The sequence below is a fragment of the Leopardus geoffroyi genome, chromosome D1 (genome assembly GCF_018350155.1).
Source record: "Leopardus geoffroyi isolate Oge1 chromosome D1, O.geoffroyi_Oge1_pat1.0, whole genome shotgun sequence".
NCBI classification, from domain to species: Eukaryota; Metazoa; Chordata; class Mammalia; order Carnivora; family Felidae; genus Leopardus; species Leopardus geoffroyi.
The window spans coordinates 105,089,159-105,103,067 of record NC_059329.1 but is presented as its reverse complement, the minus strand read 5'-3'; the positions used below and the strand labels follow the sequence as shown (position 1 = coordinate 105,103,067).

General features: G+C 57.9%; 1 protein-coding gene across 1 annotated transcript; it reads right to left on the bottom strand.

Moving 5' to 3' along the window:
• Positions 1-3,055: 3,055 nt before the first annotated feature.
• MS4A15 (membrane spanning 4-domains A15) lies at positions 3,056-12,286 on the bottom strand. The gene is made up of 6 exons (XM_045485398.1): positions 11,182-12,286; positions 8,538-8,660; positions 7,458-7,514; positions 5,442-5,534; positions 4,950-5,063; positions 3,056-4,045 (listed from the first exon to the last, which is right to left on the bottom strand). The coding sequence occupies exons 1-6, from the start codon at positions 11,410-11,412 to the stop codon at positions 3,929-3,931; spliced, it is 735 nt and encodes a 244-aa protein (XP_045341354.1). The 5' UTR covers positions 11,413-12,286; the 3' UTR covers positions 3,056-3,928.
• Positions 12,287-13,909: the final 1,623 nt, after the last annotated feature.

The window sequence follows — 13,909 nt, the reverse complement described above, 5'->3', positions numbered from 1 at the left end:
CTACCTACTGAGCGTCACACGTCTGGTCAGTGTTCCGGTTTCTCCGATCGTGTCAGGAGCGTCTTGTTACCTCTGATTCTGCCGCTTTGTAGCCGTGAGAGCTCGGGTGAATTATCTGACCTCTCTGGGCCTCAGTTTTTCCCTCTGCAAAGCGGGGATCACAATACCTCTGGAAGGCGTTGCTAGAGTGTTCAATGAGTTAGAATATTAAAATGCTTCCAGCCGTGCCTGCCCCGTGTCAGGGGCTGTGTATGAGTATTAGAGTCACCGTGCGCTCCCAGGGGTCCCTCACACCCAGCCGTCACGCCCGCTGCAAGGTCACTCGCCTCTCAGACCTGCCAGACTGGACAGCCTTTCTGCGAGCGGTGAGGCCGGGCCATCAGCAGCTCGGGAAGGTCCATTTCTCCTGTCGGGACACCCACCCACCACCGTCTGCAGGCCGGCTGCTGCCCCGTGACCTCCTGTGTTGTGCGTCCCCGCTTTGCACCGATTCGTCACCCACACCTTTAGTTCCTTGATCGTGGGATGAATGTTTTTCTGGAAGCTGTGGTTTTTCACTGGGTTAGAAGTTTCTGCTTCGCCACATAGCCACAAACAACACGCGACGCACACGCACACGGGCACACCCGTCCCCCCCCTCCCCGCACCCTCGTGCGTTAACTCACTCTCAGAAGCGTTAAGGAGCGCTAAGGATGGGCCGGCCACGCTGCTATGGGCTGGAGGTCCCGCAGGGGCGGGGAGTCTGCCCTGCCCTTGAGGAGCTTGGGGGCTGTGACAGGCAGGATAGGGACCCCCCCCCCCGCCCCCACCTGGCAATGTACACATCCTAATCCTGGAACCTATGACTTGGTTACCTGCTGTAGTAGACTTTGCAGATGCCATTGAGTTAAGGGTCCCGAGAAGGGGGCATCATTCTGGCCTAGCTGGTGGACCCCATATAATCACAGGGGCCCTCCATGAGGGAGGCAGGAGGAACTGAGTCGGTGAGAGCGACCGGAAGGGCTGCTGGCTTTGAAGGTGGAGGCCAGGGTCACCCGCCGAGGGTTGCCCCAGGGCCCTGAAAGCTGGAAAAAGCAAGCAAAACGGATTCTCCCCTAGAGCTTCCAGAAGCCGCTTGGCCTTGCCAATACCTTGACCTCAGGACTCCTGACCTCCAGAGGATGAATGTGTTGTTGAAAACACTGAGTTTGTAGAAATTAGTTACAGCAGCTGCGGGAAACCGATACAGCCCAGCGGGGAAGAGGGTCAGGGAGGCAGGCAGCTGCGTGGCAGGGACGAGATGTGACCCTGGATGTGTGGCTGTGTGAACGGCCCAGCAGAGGCCACCTCACCTAGACGGGGGAGAGAAGGATGGGGATAGGGAAGGCTTCCTGGAGGAAGTGGCGTCTACACGGAGGTCTGAAGGAGGGTGGGAGTTCAGTGGGACAGATGGGAGAATGGGAGGCCAGCAGGGACTGCTCTCCAGGCAGAAGGGTCTCCCAGGTTCAGTACGGCTGCGGGTCACGCGCCGGGGGAGGATGGGGACAGACAAGAGAGGGGAGCAGGCTCTGTCTCCAGGGCTTTGTAAACCTCCCTGGGACTCTTGGACTTTAGCTTCAGGGCAAAGGAGAGCCCCAAGTGGCAGGGCAGTAACCCCATGGCTTTTGTGCCCTAGAAAATTCCCTCTGGCTGTTATCTAGCCTAGAGATGGGCAGAGCCAGCTGAGAGCTGGGGACACACGCTATAAGGTCAGCTGACAGATGTCACAACGTGGGTGAGAGATGACAGTGGTCCAAAGGTGCTGGGAGGAGGCTGGAGGGAGGGGTCCGAGTTGGAAAGAGCCAGGAGAATCGCGTGGGTGATCATACGTGGGGGTGAGTGTGCGGGGACCAAGATGGCTCTCAGATTCTGCCTTGGGCACTGACTGACACAGGGGACCCAGGAGGGAAAATGGTTTGAGCTGGAACAGAGGTTGCAAATTCCTTGTCAGTGGGAGGAAAGCCAATGCTGGAGCTGGCTCACAGGAGAGGTCTGGGTGGGAGGCAGATTTGGAAGCCAACGTAAGCGCCACGAGGGCAGAGACGTTGGCCAACTCCCGGTGTCCCCAGAGCCCGGACACACAGCAGGTGCTCAAGAAGCACTCGCCGAAGAGCGTGCAGTGCCCAGAGGAGTCCAGGGGAGGTGAATTTTAAGGGATGGATGGAGCGGTCGTTATTAAAACAAGGCTTTTTAAAAGCCCATTGATCTTGGTGACAAGGAGGTCACCAAGCATGGCAGCAGCCTTGGAGAGAACAATTTCAGCAGAGCGAGTGGGAAGGGAGGAAGCAGACTCCATCAAAAAGAGAGAAAGGAAGCCCGTAGTTGAAGGCTTTTGGGGTGGGTGGCTTTCAAGCTGGGAGAGAAGGGACACGCTGTAATTTTCACACTGGGAAAATTAAACTGCACAAAACTCCCCGCTGTGAGTCCTCCGATCTGGTCTAGGGATTTTGAAAGCCAGAGCTGGTTGTAACCCCACCCCAACTCTGCACTCGCAGGACCTGGGGGCCAGGGCTTCCTGAAAGGGCTGAACGGCACCAGCCAACTGCCTGCCTTTGGGAAGACCTCACGGAAGGGGCAACAGTCAAATAGGGTCTTGAGGCAGGAGCAGGAGCTTGTTAGATGAAGTGTGGGTGCTGAGAAACGCAGCCAACCCGTCTTTGGGATGAAAAAGCAGGAGGCAGGAGGGGCAGGGGTTGGTGGAAAGCACTTGGTTTTGGACCTGGAGAGCCGTGTGGTGACACACGGACTCCGACGTTAGCGGGAGCTAGGTTCAAATCCCAGCATTGCCTCTCGCTAGCCCAGTGGCCTTGGGCACTTGATTTGATCTCTTCTAGCTCAGTTGTAGAATGGGGATATGGATGCCTGCTCGTCTGGGCTCAGGTGGGGCCAGACCAAGTGCCGGGATCGTACCACCCAGACCCCAGCTCCCACAGATGCCCCCTTTCTGTGCCAAGGGGACCCAGATCTTCTGGTAAATATGGGACAAGGCTTCGAAGCCCCTGTGGTTAAAAAGAAAAAGTCATTGCAGTGAGACCAGTTCAAAGTGTAAGCCACACTGTTTATTTCCCTCTGTGGTATGGATGAGACGAGCCACCCACCAGGACCTCTGACATCTGGTAGGGGTGTGTCCTTTGCCTCAGACCCCAGCTCAGCTCACAGTGACCTTCAGGGGAAGCTCTGGTCCCCGGGAGGGAAGGGCTGCCATGGCTGTGCACCTGTGGATGCTGACTGGGGTGCAGTGGGCTGGCCTCAGCCCTCCCCTGCACCCTCCCCAAACCTGACTCCATTTAATACATAAGGAAAATGAGCTTCTCCAGGGGGCGTGGGGGGACATCGCCTGACTTAGACCAGGACTTCGGGGAGCCCAGGGAAGGGCCTTGGATGCCATGTAGTTAATGCGTTAGTTTCCAGGTGGGAAAACTGAGGCTCATGACATTGCCATGACTGCAAAGCAGAGAGCTGGTCCTGGGGTCTGGAGCCCTGAGGTCAGGCCACGGCCAGCTGTGTGGCCTCAGCACTTGGTCTCTTTTCTGGAGGATTCTGGGCTCCTGAGCTTAACGGTCTTCCCAAGACCCGAGGGCAGCCTTGAACCTGTCTGCCCGTGAGGCCAGGGATTCCCCCGAGGAAACCGAGAGAAATGCAGAGCAGCACACGGGGACAGTTCCAGAAGGGTGACAGGGCCAGGGAGCTGAGTGAGGGACACTCACCCTTGACATCAACTAGCTCTTTTAGGAAAGAAGCCGCTGAGGGAGATGTGTGGGACAGACGTCGCCGGGGAACACTTCACCTGGGTGCCACGATGTGTGAGGATGGGGGTGGGGGGATGGGCTGCCCCCAGATTAACGCGGTGGGGTGGGGGAAAGGCTGGGCCCACGGGGGACAGGCTGGACTCCAACGGGCGGAGTGACCTCTACTCGGATGACTCCTTGGGCACATATGCCACATTGTCGTAGGCGGGGGGCGGAGAGGCTGCGGGGCTGGGGATGTTGAAGTCAGCGCTGAAGGCGTTGGGCAGGAAAATCACAGGCTGCAAAGAAAGAACCCCCGACAGTCCTGGAGGGCTCTGGTGCCTCCGGGCGGTGTTGCAACAGCGCCCCCCTGTGGTCATTCTGAGAACAGCGCCCTAGTAATGAATTCCGTCAGGGAATAATAGGCTGACTCATCGGCTCCACTAATATTTCAAAAATATTTACGGGGGCCGATTAGGCGTCGGGAGTGCAGCAGTGAACAAAAGAGACAAGAGTCGCCTTTCTCTAGGAGCTAAAGTTCGGGCGTTCTTTCTCCCTGGGCGGCCCCTGCCCCGGCTCCCTCCCTTGGGTGTTCAAGGTTCAAGGCCGACCCTCCGGATTAGTTTCCCTCCCTGTGAGTGCGCACTCCTCCGCTCAAAGCCTTTCAGTGGCCTCACCTCCCAGTTTGCACAAAGCCACCTCCCAAGCAGCACCCCCGACCCTACGGCCTGCCTTTCCCGCCTGAGGCTGCCTTTACTCCGCCAACGCCCTACCCGGCCCTCTTCCTGTCTTCACTGTCTTCCAGATTTGGGGAAGCTAAGCTAATTTCCCCCTGAAGTGCGCTGCCCTCTGTGATGCCCCTGTCTGTGCCCCACGGCCTGCGAACGCCTCTGTGCACAGTACTGCCCTCCAGGACCTCCCCGGGCTCTGCAACCAGGCTCCCAGAGCCGCTGGTCCCTTGGTCCTGGCGCCCCCTTGTGGTCGCGAGGAGAATAGTTCCATCCTGCCCAAAGACTTCGCTGGGTCCCCAGGTGTGCAAGAGTGGGGTGGCGGGGAGGCGCAGAGGGGAGGAAAAGGGACTCGTTGCCGCTCCCAATTGCTTTCCCGAAGGAAGAAGGAAGAGGCTGGAAGCAGAGCCTTCCCAGCCAACAGCCCTCCTCAGAGGCCCCGGGTGGGGTGGGCGGATGGGGGTGGGGTACTCACCATGTTGGCTTGAGCGCGGGTGGCTTGACACCCGAAGTGGGTGGCAATGACCGCAATGAAGAACTCCAGGATGGTGAAGATGGTAAGCACGGCCAGATAGCCCCTGCCCACATCCTGGGGACCACACCCACAGTCAAGGCAAGCCCGGGGCTCTATGGGAGGAAGGGGCCCCGGGGGGACGGTAACTTGCCCGAGGTCCCACATCCAGGCTGGCAGAGCTGGAGCTGGAGCTGGAGCCAGGCCTCCTGCCGTGCGTCCTGTGCCCTCCCCTTCCCTCCGCGGGGCTGCCCCTCCGTGTCCCCAGGCCTGTTCTTGGGAATGGGGTCACGGGGTCTATGCCCCCATGGGGTCTGTGGGGACTGACAAACTCCGCCCAGGCCCAGGGCCCTGGGGCTCCGGGTGCCGCTCACTCTCGCCTCCCCCCACCTCCTGGATGTGGCTCTCCCATGCTCTCCACTCCGGGGGGGGGGGGGAGGGCGTCTGACAACACACCCAGTTAGTGACACCGAAATCCATGAGCAGAATGGCTGTCCCCGCAAAGGCCGCCACGGCGCTGAGAATGTTTGTCCCCAGGCTGCTTCTCACCTGCAGGAGGGAGAGGAGCAGAGGGAAGAGGCCAGGAGGAGAAGGGACAGAGGAAGGGGCAACAGCCCTCCCGTCCCCGCCTCCCTGGGCCAGGGCTCAGTGGCCACCCTGCGACGCATGCGTTTCTGACCCCTCCCCCTTCTCCGGTGCTCCTCCCACGCCTCAGGGTCGCCCTGCCGCTTTCACTGTGGGCGGGGTCTCCAACAGGGTCCCTGCCTACCCTCGCGGTGCCCGCGCCCCAGGCCTGTGCCCTGGGGGTGCGGCTGCCCCGGAGCAAGAGTCAGGGAGGCCCGCTGCTGTGGACACCGAGGCCCAGGTGGGAGGGTGATAGGGTCGCTTCCATGAGATTCCACACTGCAGACTCCAGGGCGCAGGGGGCAGGGGAGAGTCTAGGGGCAGGTGCTGAGGTGAGGGTAGGCCAACCGCTCACAGGGAGGCCCCCGGGCTTCGGGTCAAGGGGATGTCTGGGTGGTCCAGACGGTCACTCAGGGCTCACCCTCCCTCGGCAGCCGAAACCTGATGCTCTTTTGACCCAGCAGCTGGAACCTTCTGGCCGCATTGCCCTGGCCTTACATTGGGGGATTGGGACTGTGGGACCCACTCAGGTTCAAAGATCCCTGACTCTTCTTTTGCTTTTCTTTTCTTTTTTTATGCCATCGAGGAGGTCATGGGGCCCTGAGTGGCCTCACGGGAAATCAACTAATTGGTCAATTAATCCAACCAAGTGCTGTTGAGTATGTGTTGCAGCCAGATGCTGTCAGAGGCGCTGTGAGCGCGGAGACAAGTCAGGTCCCTGAGCTCCTGGACTTCACAGCCTGAGGGTCCCCGAGTCCAGTCCTGCCCGGTTGTGACCCATTCTCCACCTGGCCCAGCACCGGACGGCTCCCGAGAGTCCAAATAGGACAATGGGTCCCTGCTTCTGCTCGCAGTGGCCTCCCTTAAATAAAGGCCCTTAAAATAAATCCCACAGTCTCCTTTAGGCCCTGATTCGTCTCCCTCCCCTCTCCCTCTCTGTTGTGTCCTCCCTCTCTGCCTCCTTCATCTCTTATAATCTGCCCTGGCTTCTGTCCCCACGGCCAGCCTCTTCCCCATGGGATACTGGTCCCCGGGCTCTTCTGTGGCTGTCTCCCTCTGAACAGCGAGCTCAGTGGCACCTGCCCCAGAACCCTAGACTGTCCGGGCTGAGCGGAATGACACCCGTTATTCCTCCCCCTTCTCCCCCCGCCCCCCTGCCCCTGCTTCTTTGTGGCACTTTTCAGATCTGTAACTACTTACAGATCTGTAACTGTTACCAGACCGTCTGTAACTGTTACCAGATACTGGAGTGTAAGCCCCAGGAGGGCAGGGCCTTGGCCTTCCCTGCTGTGCTGAGCCTGGAGCCTGCTGGCTGGATGCGCTCCCCTGCAAAGCCCACATCGCCTCCTATTGCCCCCAGAGGGGTCCCAGCCACTACCCATGACGACCAAGCGCGTCTGTCCAGCTGATTTCTTTCCACGTGTCTCTCCGTCTGATTTCTTTCCACTTGTCTCCCCAGACCTCTGCCCTGGTCTCGTGGAGCCACACATGGTTTCCATAGCAACCCTGCCCAGGCCTTCTCCTTGTCTTCTCATGCTTTTCCTGCCACCAGATTTCTAAATCCTCCCAGCCCACCAAGGCCTCCCTTAGCCTCCTCCTCTTCCAAGAGACCTTTTCTCTGAAGGGCCATGAGCATTTCGTCTGTGGACCCTCACTTGCTGCCCTGTATTGTATGTCGAAAGTGTATCTTGCTTGGTTCCTCCTGTCCTGTGTCCGTGCTGTCTGGCTGTCCTTGGGCACCGGGCACTCAGCAGGCCCCCAGGGAATGTTTGTTGAGTGAGTGAATGGACGGGAGGGGCAGAGTGGAGAGGACTCAGCTGTGGCCCCGGGTCCCCCATTCAGACTTACGAGGCAGCTGGTGTGGTTCTTCTCGGCTGCCACGGAGAGGGACCCTGAGATGACGAACTGTGTGGAGACGAGGGACCTTGGTGAGGCTTTGGCCGGGACACGGGGCAGGTCACACCAACCCGGGGCTCTGTCAAGGCCGTGGGCACCAGGGCGAGGGCAGTGGCCCCTCGGCTGTCACCTTCCCTGCCTCCCAGGGAGGGATCTCCTTGTAAGGCCAGCAACCAGCAACCTTGGGATCTCTCTGTAAGGGTGTCCCCTGGTTACTAGGGGCCTGTCCCGGGAACTAGGGCGGTAGCTGGTGAGGTGCATGTTTTCGAGGGACATCATTCACATCTCATGCAAATCTGGCTCTCTCTAAAGGGGGAATTGTTGCAAAGTGATGGTCACCATTTGCTGGTAATTAGCTCCTACTCGCATTAGTTTTTGATTTCCTCAAACTAGAGGACAGGCAGGGACAGGACTATGCTTTTCAGACGAGGACGCCAGGCCTGGAGACTGAGTGACTCCATGGTGGCCCACAGTGGTGCTGGGATTCAGACCCCACTGGCCTCATTCCCAAGTCTGGACGCCCACACCCCCTCCCCGGGGCAGCTGGGAGACTCCGGTCTCGGATGGGGCTATGTAAACCCCGAAGTGCTCTCTTGACGTTCGAGATTGCCCACTGGCCACGTGCTCCCCGATTCTGCTGCAGGAGTGGACGGCCAGGCGGGAGGGGTGGGATGTGAGCACAGGAATGGGCTGGGGTGGGGGGGGGGGTGTTCAGAGCTGATCAGACTCCCAGGGGACGGAGCTCTTGCAGGGCTGGGACCCATGAGGGGGAGTAGAAGGGTTTCTGGGGGTGAGGCTTGGCATTCAGGTAATACCCAGGTGGTTAGTGCCCTTTAGCCCTGCGTCCCATCCTCTTGGCTCTTGGCTGGGAGCTTTTCCTAGGCAGGAGGGGCGCCTGGAGTAGGGTTTGCAGTTAGGAGCTGGATTTAGATTCAGGCCCCTTCCTCCCGGGGCGGCTGTGCCCCAGGGAATGTGGGAGGGGGCGGGTGCGGAGGTGAAAGGCGAGCCCCCAGATGGCCCCCCGGCACTCACGCAGGCTCCTCCCCAGAAGGGGACGCCGCCTTCGATGAAGAGCATCCCCACGTGGCCGCGGCGGACCATGAGCAGCACGCTGCCGAAGCCCAGGTGGATGAGGCCGATGAGGATCTGGACGGTCTGCAGGATCAGGCGCGGCTCAGCCGGGCGGGCTCCACACCGCCCCCTGCCGGCCGCGGGGAGAACCTGCGCGCCCCCCACCCCCCCCACCGTGATGCTTGGAACTAAACTCCGATTCTGCTCTTTTGAGGAGACATCCTTATAGCAACCTCAAGGACTGTCTTAAGGAGGAAAGCCAGCTCCCACATCTGAGGCCCCCCCACCCCCCCACCCCTCGCCTGTTGCCGCGTTTCTACGGATCTGCATCTGCTTTTTGCTCTGACCCGTGGATGTCCGGCATCCGGACAGCAACCGGATTGCCCAGCAACCGCTGGGTTGCTACCCGGTTTTCTGAGCTCTCGTTTCAATGGCACAACATTCCCTGCACCGGATGCCTCACCCTTTCCCTCCTCGTCGCCCTGCCTCCTGCAGAGAATATCTCCTCGAGCATCTCTCTCATTTCAGTGCCTGTCACCGATCCATTCCAGCTGTGTGCTGGGAGCTGACATCTGGACTCGGACTTGGGTTTTTCGAAGCTGATCCATTCCCAGAAGTAGGACGGTTTTCCCAAGGAAGGGGACATGTGGGCTTCTGGTAAGTTCCGCCACGTTTTTTTTTCCCCATACGTTTTCGGTAACGATTGAGTTCTAGAATGGAGCAGGGACGTTGAAGGCCACCCCCCCCCCCCCAATTCAACCTCTGCCTAACTCAGGAGCCCTTTCGAGCTCCTGGCTTCTTAATAGCACCCCCCAAACCTCAGTGGGGAGGTGCCCAGCACCACGCAAACCACTGTGGTCCGTTTACGGGCAGTTCTGACTGGGAGCAGATGACTGGGGAACGTTTTCTTGGGATCACGTGGAATAAGCATGTCTTTCCGCGTGCCAAGGATTTGGATATTTATAGGCACCCCCCCCCCCCCTTGGATATTCTCTCCTGTTCTCTCTTCAGCTGCACATCTTTCGTCTTTGCAGTTTCCTTATGTGGCACGGGGTCCCCGCCGCCAGTCCGGCTGTCCTCTGTGGGCTCTTCTCCTGCTCCTGGACACTCCCACCCCTGCCATTACTGCTCACGGAACACCAGCTACCTCCGGCCCCGTGCCTGTCCTCACTAAGCAACGTGCTGCGTGTTTTATAGACGTGGCCTCCTCGAATCCCAACACGGTGAGGTCGGTGTTATTATCCTAATTTGGAGATGAGGACACTGAGGCTCAGAGATGTCCAGCGACTTGCCTGGGGTCTCCCAACGCTGAAGTGGCTGGCCAGCCACCTCGAAAGCCGGTGTTCGTCTACTGGTGACACTCCCAAACACCCATGCGTGGTTTCCACTCTCTGGGTTCTCTGGCAATGTAGATTTGTCTTGTTGGATTCCTTTGGAGGTCATGGGTTCCCAGGTCTCTCTGAGGCTTCGGGATTCCAGGGGCTGATGACCCCATCTCCGTGCACGGTGTCTGGTCCCTTTGCACACCAGTGGACGTGGTGCAGCCTTTAGCGTAGAATCTCGAATTCCAGCTTGTTCCAGCCAGAGCTCCTGCGTGCTACAGAGCGGTGGGGTTGAAAACAGAACTGTAGGGTCAGGCCATCCTGGGGTACAGGATGCCACTTAGCAGCTGGGTGGCCTCGGGCCAGTGACTTAGCCTTGATAAGCCTCTGTTTCCTAATCTGTCCGACGGGAGCCATGGTCACCGTCTCACAAGGTGGTGATGGGAATCTAAGGAGCCAGGGCCTGCAAATTCCATGCTCAGTGCGTGCCCGGGAGACGACAGCTGTCATCACTGCCGTCATCACCACGGCCATTGCCTCAGCTATGCTTACATCTTCCATTTGGGGAAACTGAGGCCAAGGGACAAACTGAAGACACTATATATGTATGTATGAGGATGAATATGTCTGCCTCTCTGCCTGTCCGTCTATCTACCTATTTGATATTTTCTTCCCGCCCAGAGACCAACAGCTCAAGGCCATCTGAGATTGGCAAAGACCTCATGGGACATCTCTCATGGACCCGCAGAAGCTGCCCCCTGCCCACCTCTCCAGCTTCCATCTCCTCTCCCTTCTTCCTCTCCCTCTTCTCATTCCAGCATGTTAACCTTCTATTTCATCTTGAACAAGCCGCATGCATTCCCACCTCAGGGCCTTTGCACCTGCTGCCCCCTCCACCTGATGAGCCCTTCCCCTTGCTCCCGTGTTCCCGTGGCTTCGGCATCCAGGTTGTAGCCTCCCTGCCATCTCCCCACGGAGACCTGGCTGTCCCCCGTCACTAGCGTCGTCCCTCCCACATCCGTCATTTTTGACCGAATGACCCTATTTGGAGTCATGTTCGCCATTTCTTGGCTGGTGGGGTCTCTGTGAGCTCCAGGGGGGATGGGTCTGTCTGTCTGGTGCACAGGGGAATCTTCCAGTCCTCACTAAGTATAGATGGACCGCCTGCCCCTTTCCGAGGTGTCCGTGAGTGCTCTGGTGCTGGGACGCTCCCTCCCGGCACCTGTGCGCACAGGCCTCAGGTGGCCTGGGAGGGGGGTGGGAGGCGGGGGGTGTCTCCTTACCCCTAAAGCTTTGGGCTCTCCCGTCAGGAACGTCTCCGTCTCCGTGGGCCGCAGGTCGGGCGGCTGGGTGGCCCTTGGGGTCTGTGCCCCCAGCGGCGGCTCCTCAAACTGCATCACCCCGGGAGGCTGGCACAAGGGGCTGGGCAGGATGGCTGGAGGCGGGCGGAGGCCGCTGGCATCGCTGGGCGGGATGACGACGAACACGCCGTTGCTGGCGGGAGCTGCGGACATGGTGCTGGACGGCCTGGGCGACGAGGGCTCGGGAGAGAATGACGATGCTGCTGGTTACACGTTTGCAGAGAGCCTTTTCGTGTATAAACAACGTGCCTGCTCACTGCGGTCCCGGACGATGGCACCCGAGTCACCGACTGTCCTTGGCGAAGCTTCGCCCCCCCAAGAAGTGAAGGGATGTCCTAGATCAAGGCCTCTAGGAGAGGCAGGGCCAAGACTTGAATTCCCGTCTCTGACCCCAGAGGCCCCGCTCTCAGTGCTGTATTACAGGGAAAGGACCTTTAGGAGGACCATGTACTTAAACCGCCTCTCTTCTCCAGAGAGGGCAAGTGACTTGCCCAAGGACACACAGCTAGTATGAGGCAGAGCTGATCTACCCACCTGCCATTTCCTGTCCCTCAGCCCGGGCTCATGAGCTTGTGTAAGTAATGCCCCTGGGTCATTTCTGGCCATGGACGCTTTCTCTCTGGCCACCCAAACAACTGCTATTAATGTAGCTGAGAAACGCATGCCTTATGGAAGCGCGGTGTGTGGTTGACCCGAGTGAACACTTTGGGGAGAAGCACCCAGCTGTCAGAAGGTGATCTTACTCGGGCACAGAAGAGCGACCAACGAATCTGCCAGATCACACGGTGACATTAAAAAGTCAGCCTTCTCACTGGCATCGGTTAGTTCAGTGCAGGCTGAGGAGACAGAAGTCAGCGTTTGAATCCTGGCTGCCCTTGTTACTTGAGATATGGGACAAGACGGCCACCTCCCCTTGCCTCGTTTCCTTATCTATAAAGTGGGGATAATACCACTATGATCAATCTCATAGGGTTTGGCATGAATTAGATGAGATAATGCACACCAACTTGATTAAAGCCATCTTTTAGATTGATGTGTTATAATGCTGTTTGCATAAAATGTTTTTTTTTTTAATATTATGTATGGGGGCACCTGGGTGGCTTCATTAGTTAAGCATCTGACCTTGGGTCAGGTCATGATCTCACTGTTCAGGGGTTCGAGCCCCATGTCAGGCTGTGTGTTGACAGCTCAGAGCCTGCTTGGGATCCTCTGTCTCCTCTCTCTCTGTTTCCTGCCCCTCCAACCCCTCAAAAAAAAATACATTAAAAAAATAGATGTAAACAGGTCACAAGGAACAGTTAATTTTTTTTTACCTCTTAAAAAAATGTTTTAAAAATGTTTATTCATTTATTTTTGAGAGAGAGAGAGAGAGAGCGAGCAGGGGAGGGGCAGAGAGAGAGGGAGAGAGAGAGAATCCCAAGCCGGATGCATGCTGTCAGCACAGAGCCCGATGCAGGGCTCGATCCCACGAACTGTGAGATCATGACCTGAGCCGATATCAAGAGTTGGATGCTTAATTGACTGAGCCACCCAGACGCCCTGAAAAGTTACTTTTAGTGCCTTATTTTCCTGTGCTCTGAGTGCTATCACACCCGTTTCTCTGAGGGAGAGCCAGCACATAGACCAAGCAGCAAATTCTCTGTGGTTCTGCAAAGGCTCAGCTGACGAGGGCTCAAGCCTCCCTGTCCTGGGGTGACCGTGCTGGAAATACGTGTGTGTCTCCTGGGGAGCCTCTGAGCCACTTATTTGCGATGCGTCCGACCTACATCGGTGGACGGTGTAGGGCCTGCTGCACGGAAAACACAGTGACGAGCACCCGCAGGCTGTTATGCAAAGTTTTCCACGGCTGGAGGCACCCCGCCAAGGACTCAGATGCGGGAACACAGGGCAAACGTCTGCCGGTGTTTAGGGGGTGACGGAAGTCATCTGTCATTTTGAAAGGGCTTCCGAACATGGCTCCCCGCACCCTGGGAGGAGTGACAATGTGCGGTGGCAAGGACCGAGCTGCACACCGGTTATGCTGTGACTTCCCCATAAAGCGCCCACTCTCCTGGGGCTCTTGTTCCTAGAAACTCACACTGAAATGATCATTGCTAGATACGAAAACTGCTTAGAACGGGGCTGGTAAATGTCTGTAAGGAGTCAGACCGTAAATATTTTGGGCTCCGTGGGGCCCCAGGGCCTCTGTTGCAATCTCGAGGCTTCCACAGTAGCCAAGCAGACACAGGCCACACATGCCCGGACCGCATTTACCAAGACAAACGGGGCCAGATCTCATCTGTGGGCTCCAGGTTGCCACCCTTTCTCAGAACACTGCCTGGCATGGTGCCAGGCATAAGAAATGCTCAGTAAATTTTGGCTACTGCTTCAACTATTGTTGATATTGATTATTTGCTGTGCGTTGGGGCAAGATGTTGAACTGCTCCGAGCCAGTCTACGAGCCTACGAAACAGGCATAATGATGGGTGTGCACCTGCCTCAGAGTTTCATGGTGAGGCTGAAATGTGAACACGGATGGATAAGAGAGTCTTGGAAATTGGCAAAGTGCTGTGGGGGTGTCAGGGGCCCCTTCCGGGTTCCCGTTTCAAAGCAATGTTGGTACGATCCCATCTCATTGTGAATGTCTCTGGAACTTTCTAAACCAATTCAC

Bases quoted from the DNA above. Each gene is read 5' to 3' on its own strand.
- MS4A15 (XM_045485398.1), bottom strand. From the start codon at position 11,412: ATGTCCGCAGCTCCCGCCAGCAACGGCGTGTTCGTCGTCATCCCGCCC. The intron at 5,535-7,457 runs GTAAGTCTGAAT...TCCCTCCTGCAG, and splicing joins AGAACCACACCAGCTGCCTC to GTGAGAAGCAGCCTGGGGAC. The intron at 4,046-4,949 runs GTGAGTACCCCA...CTTTCTTTGCAG, and splicing joins CCCGCGCTCAAGCCAACATG to CCTGTGATTTTCCTGCCCAA.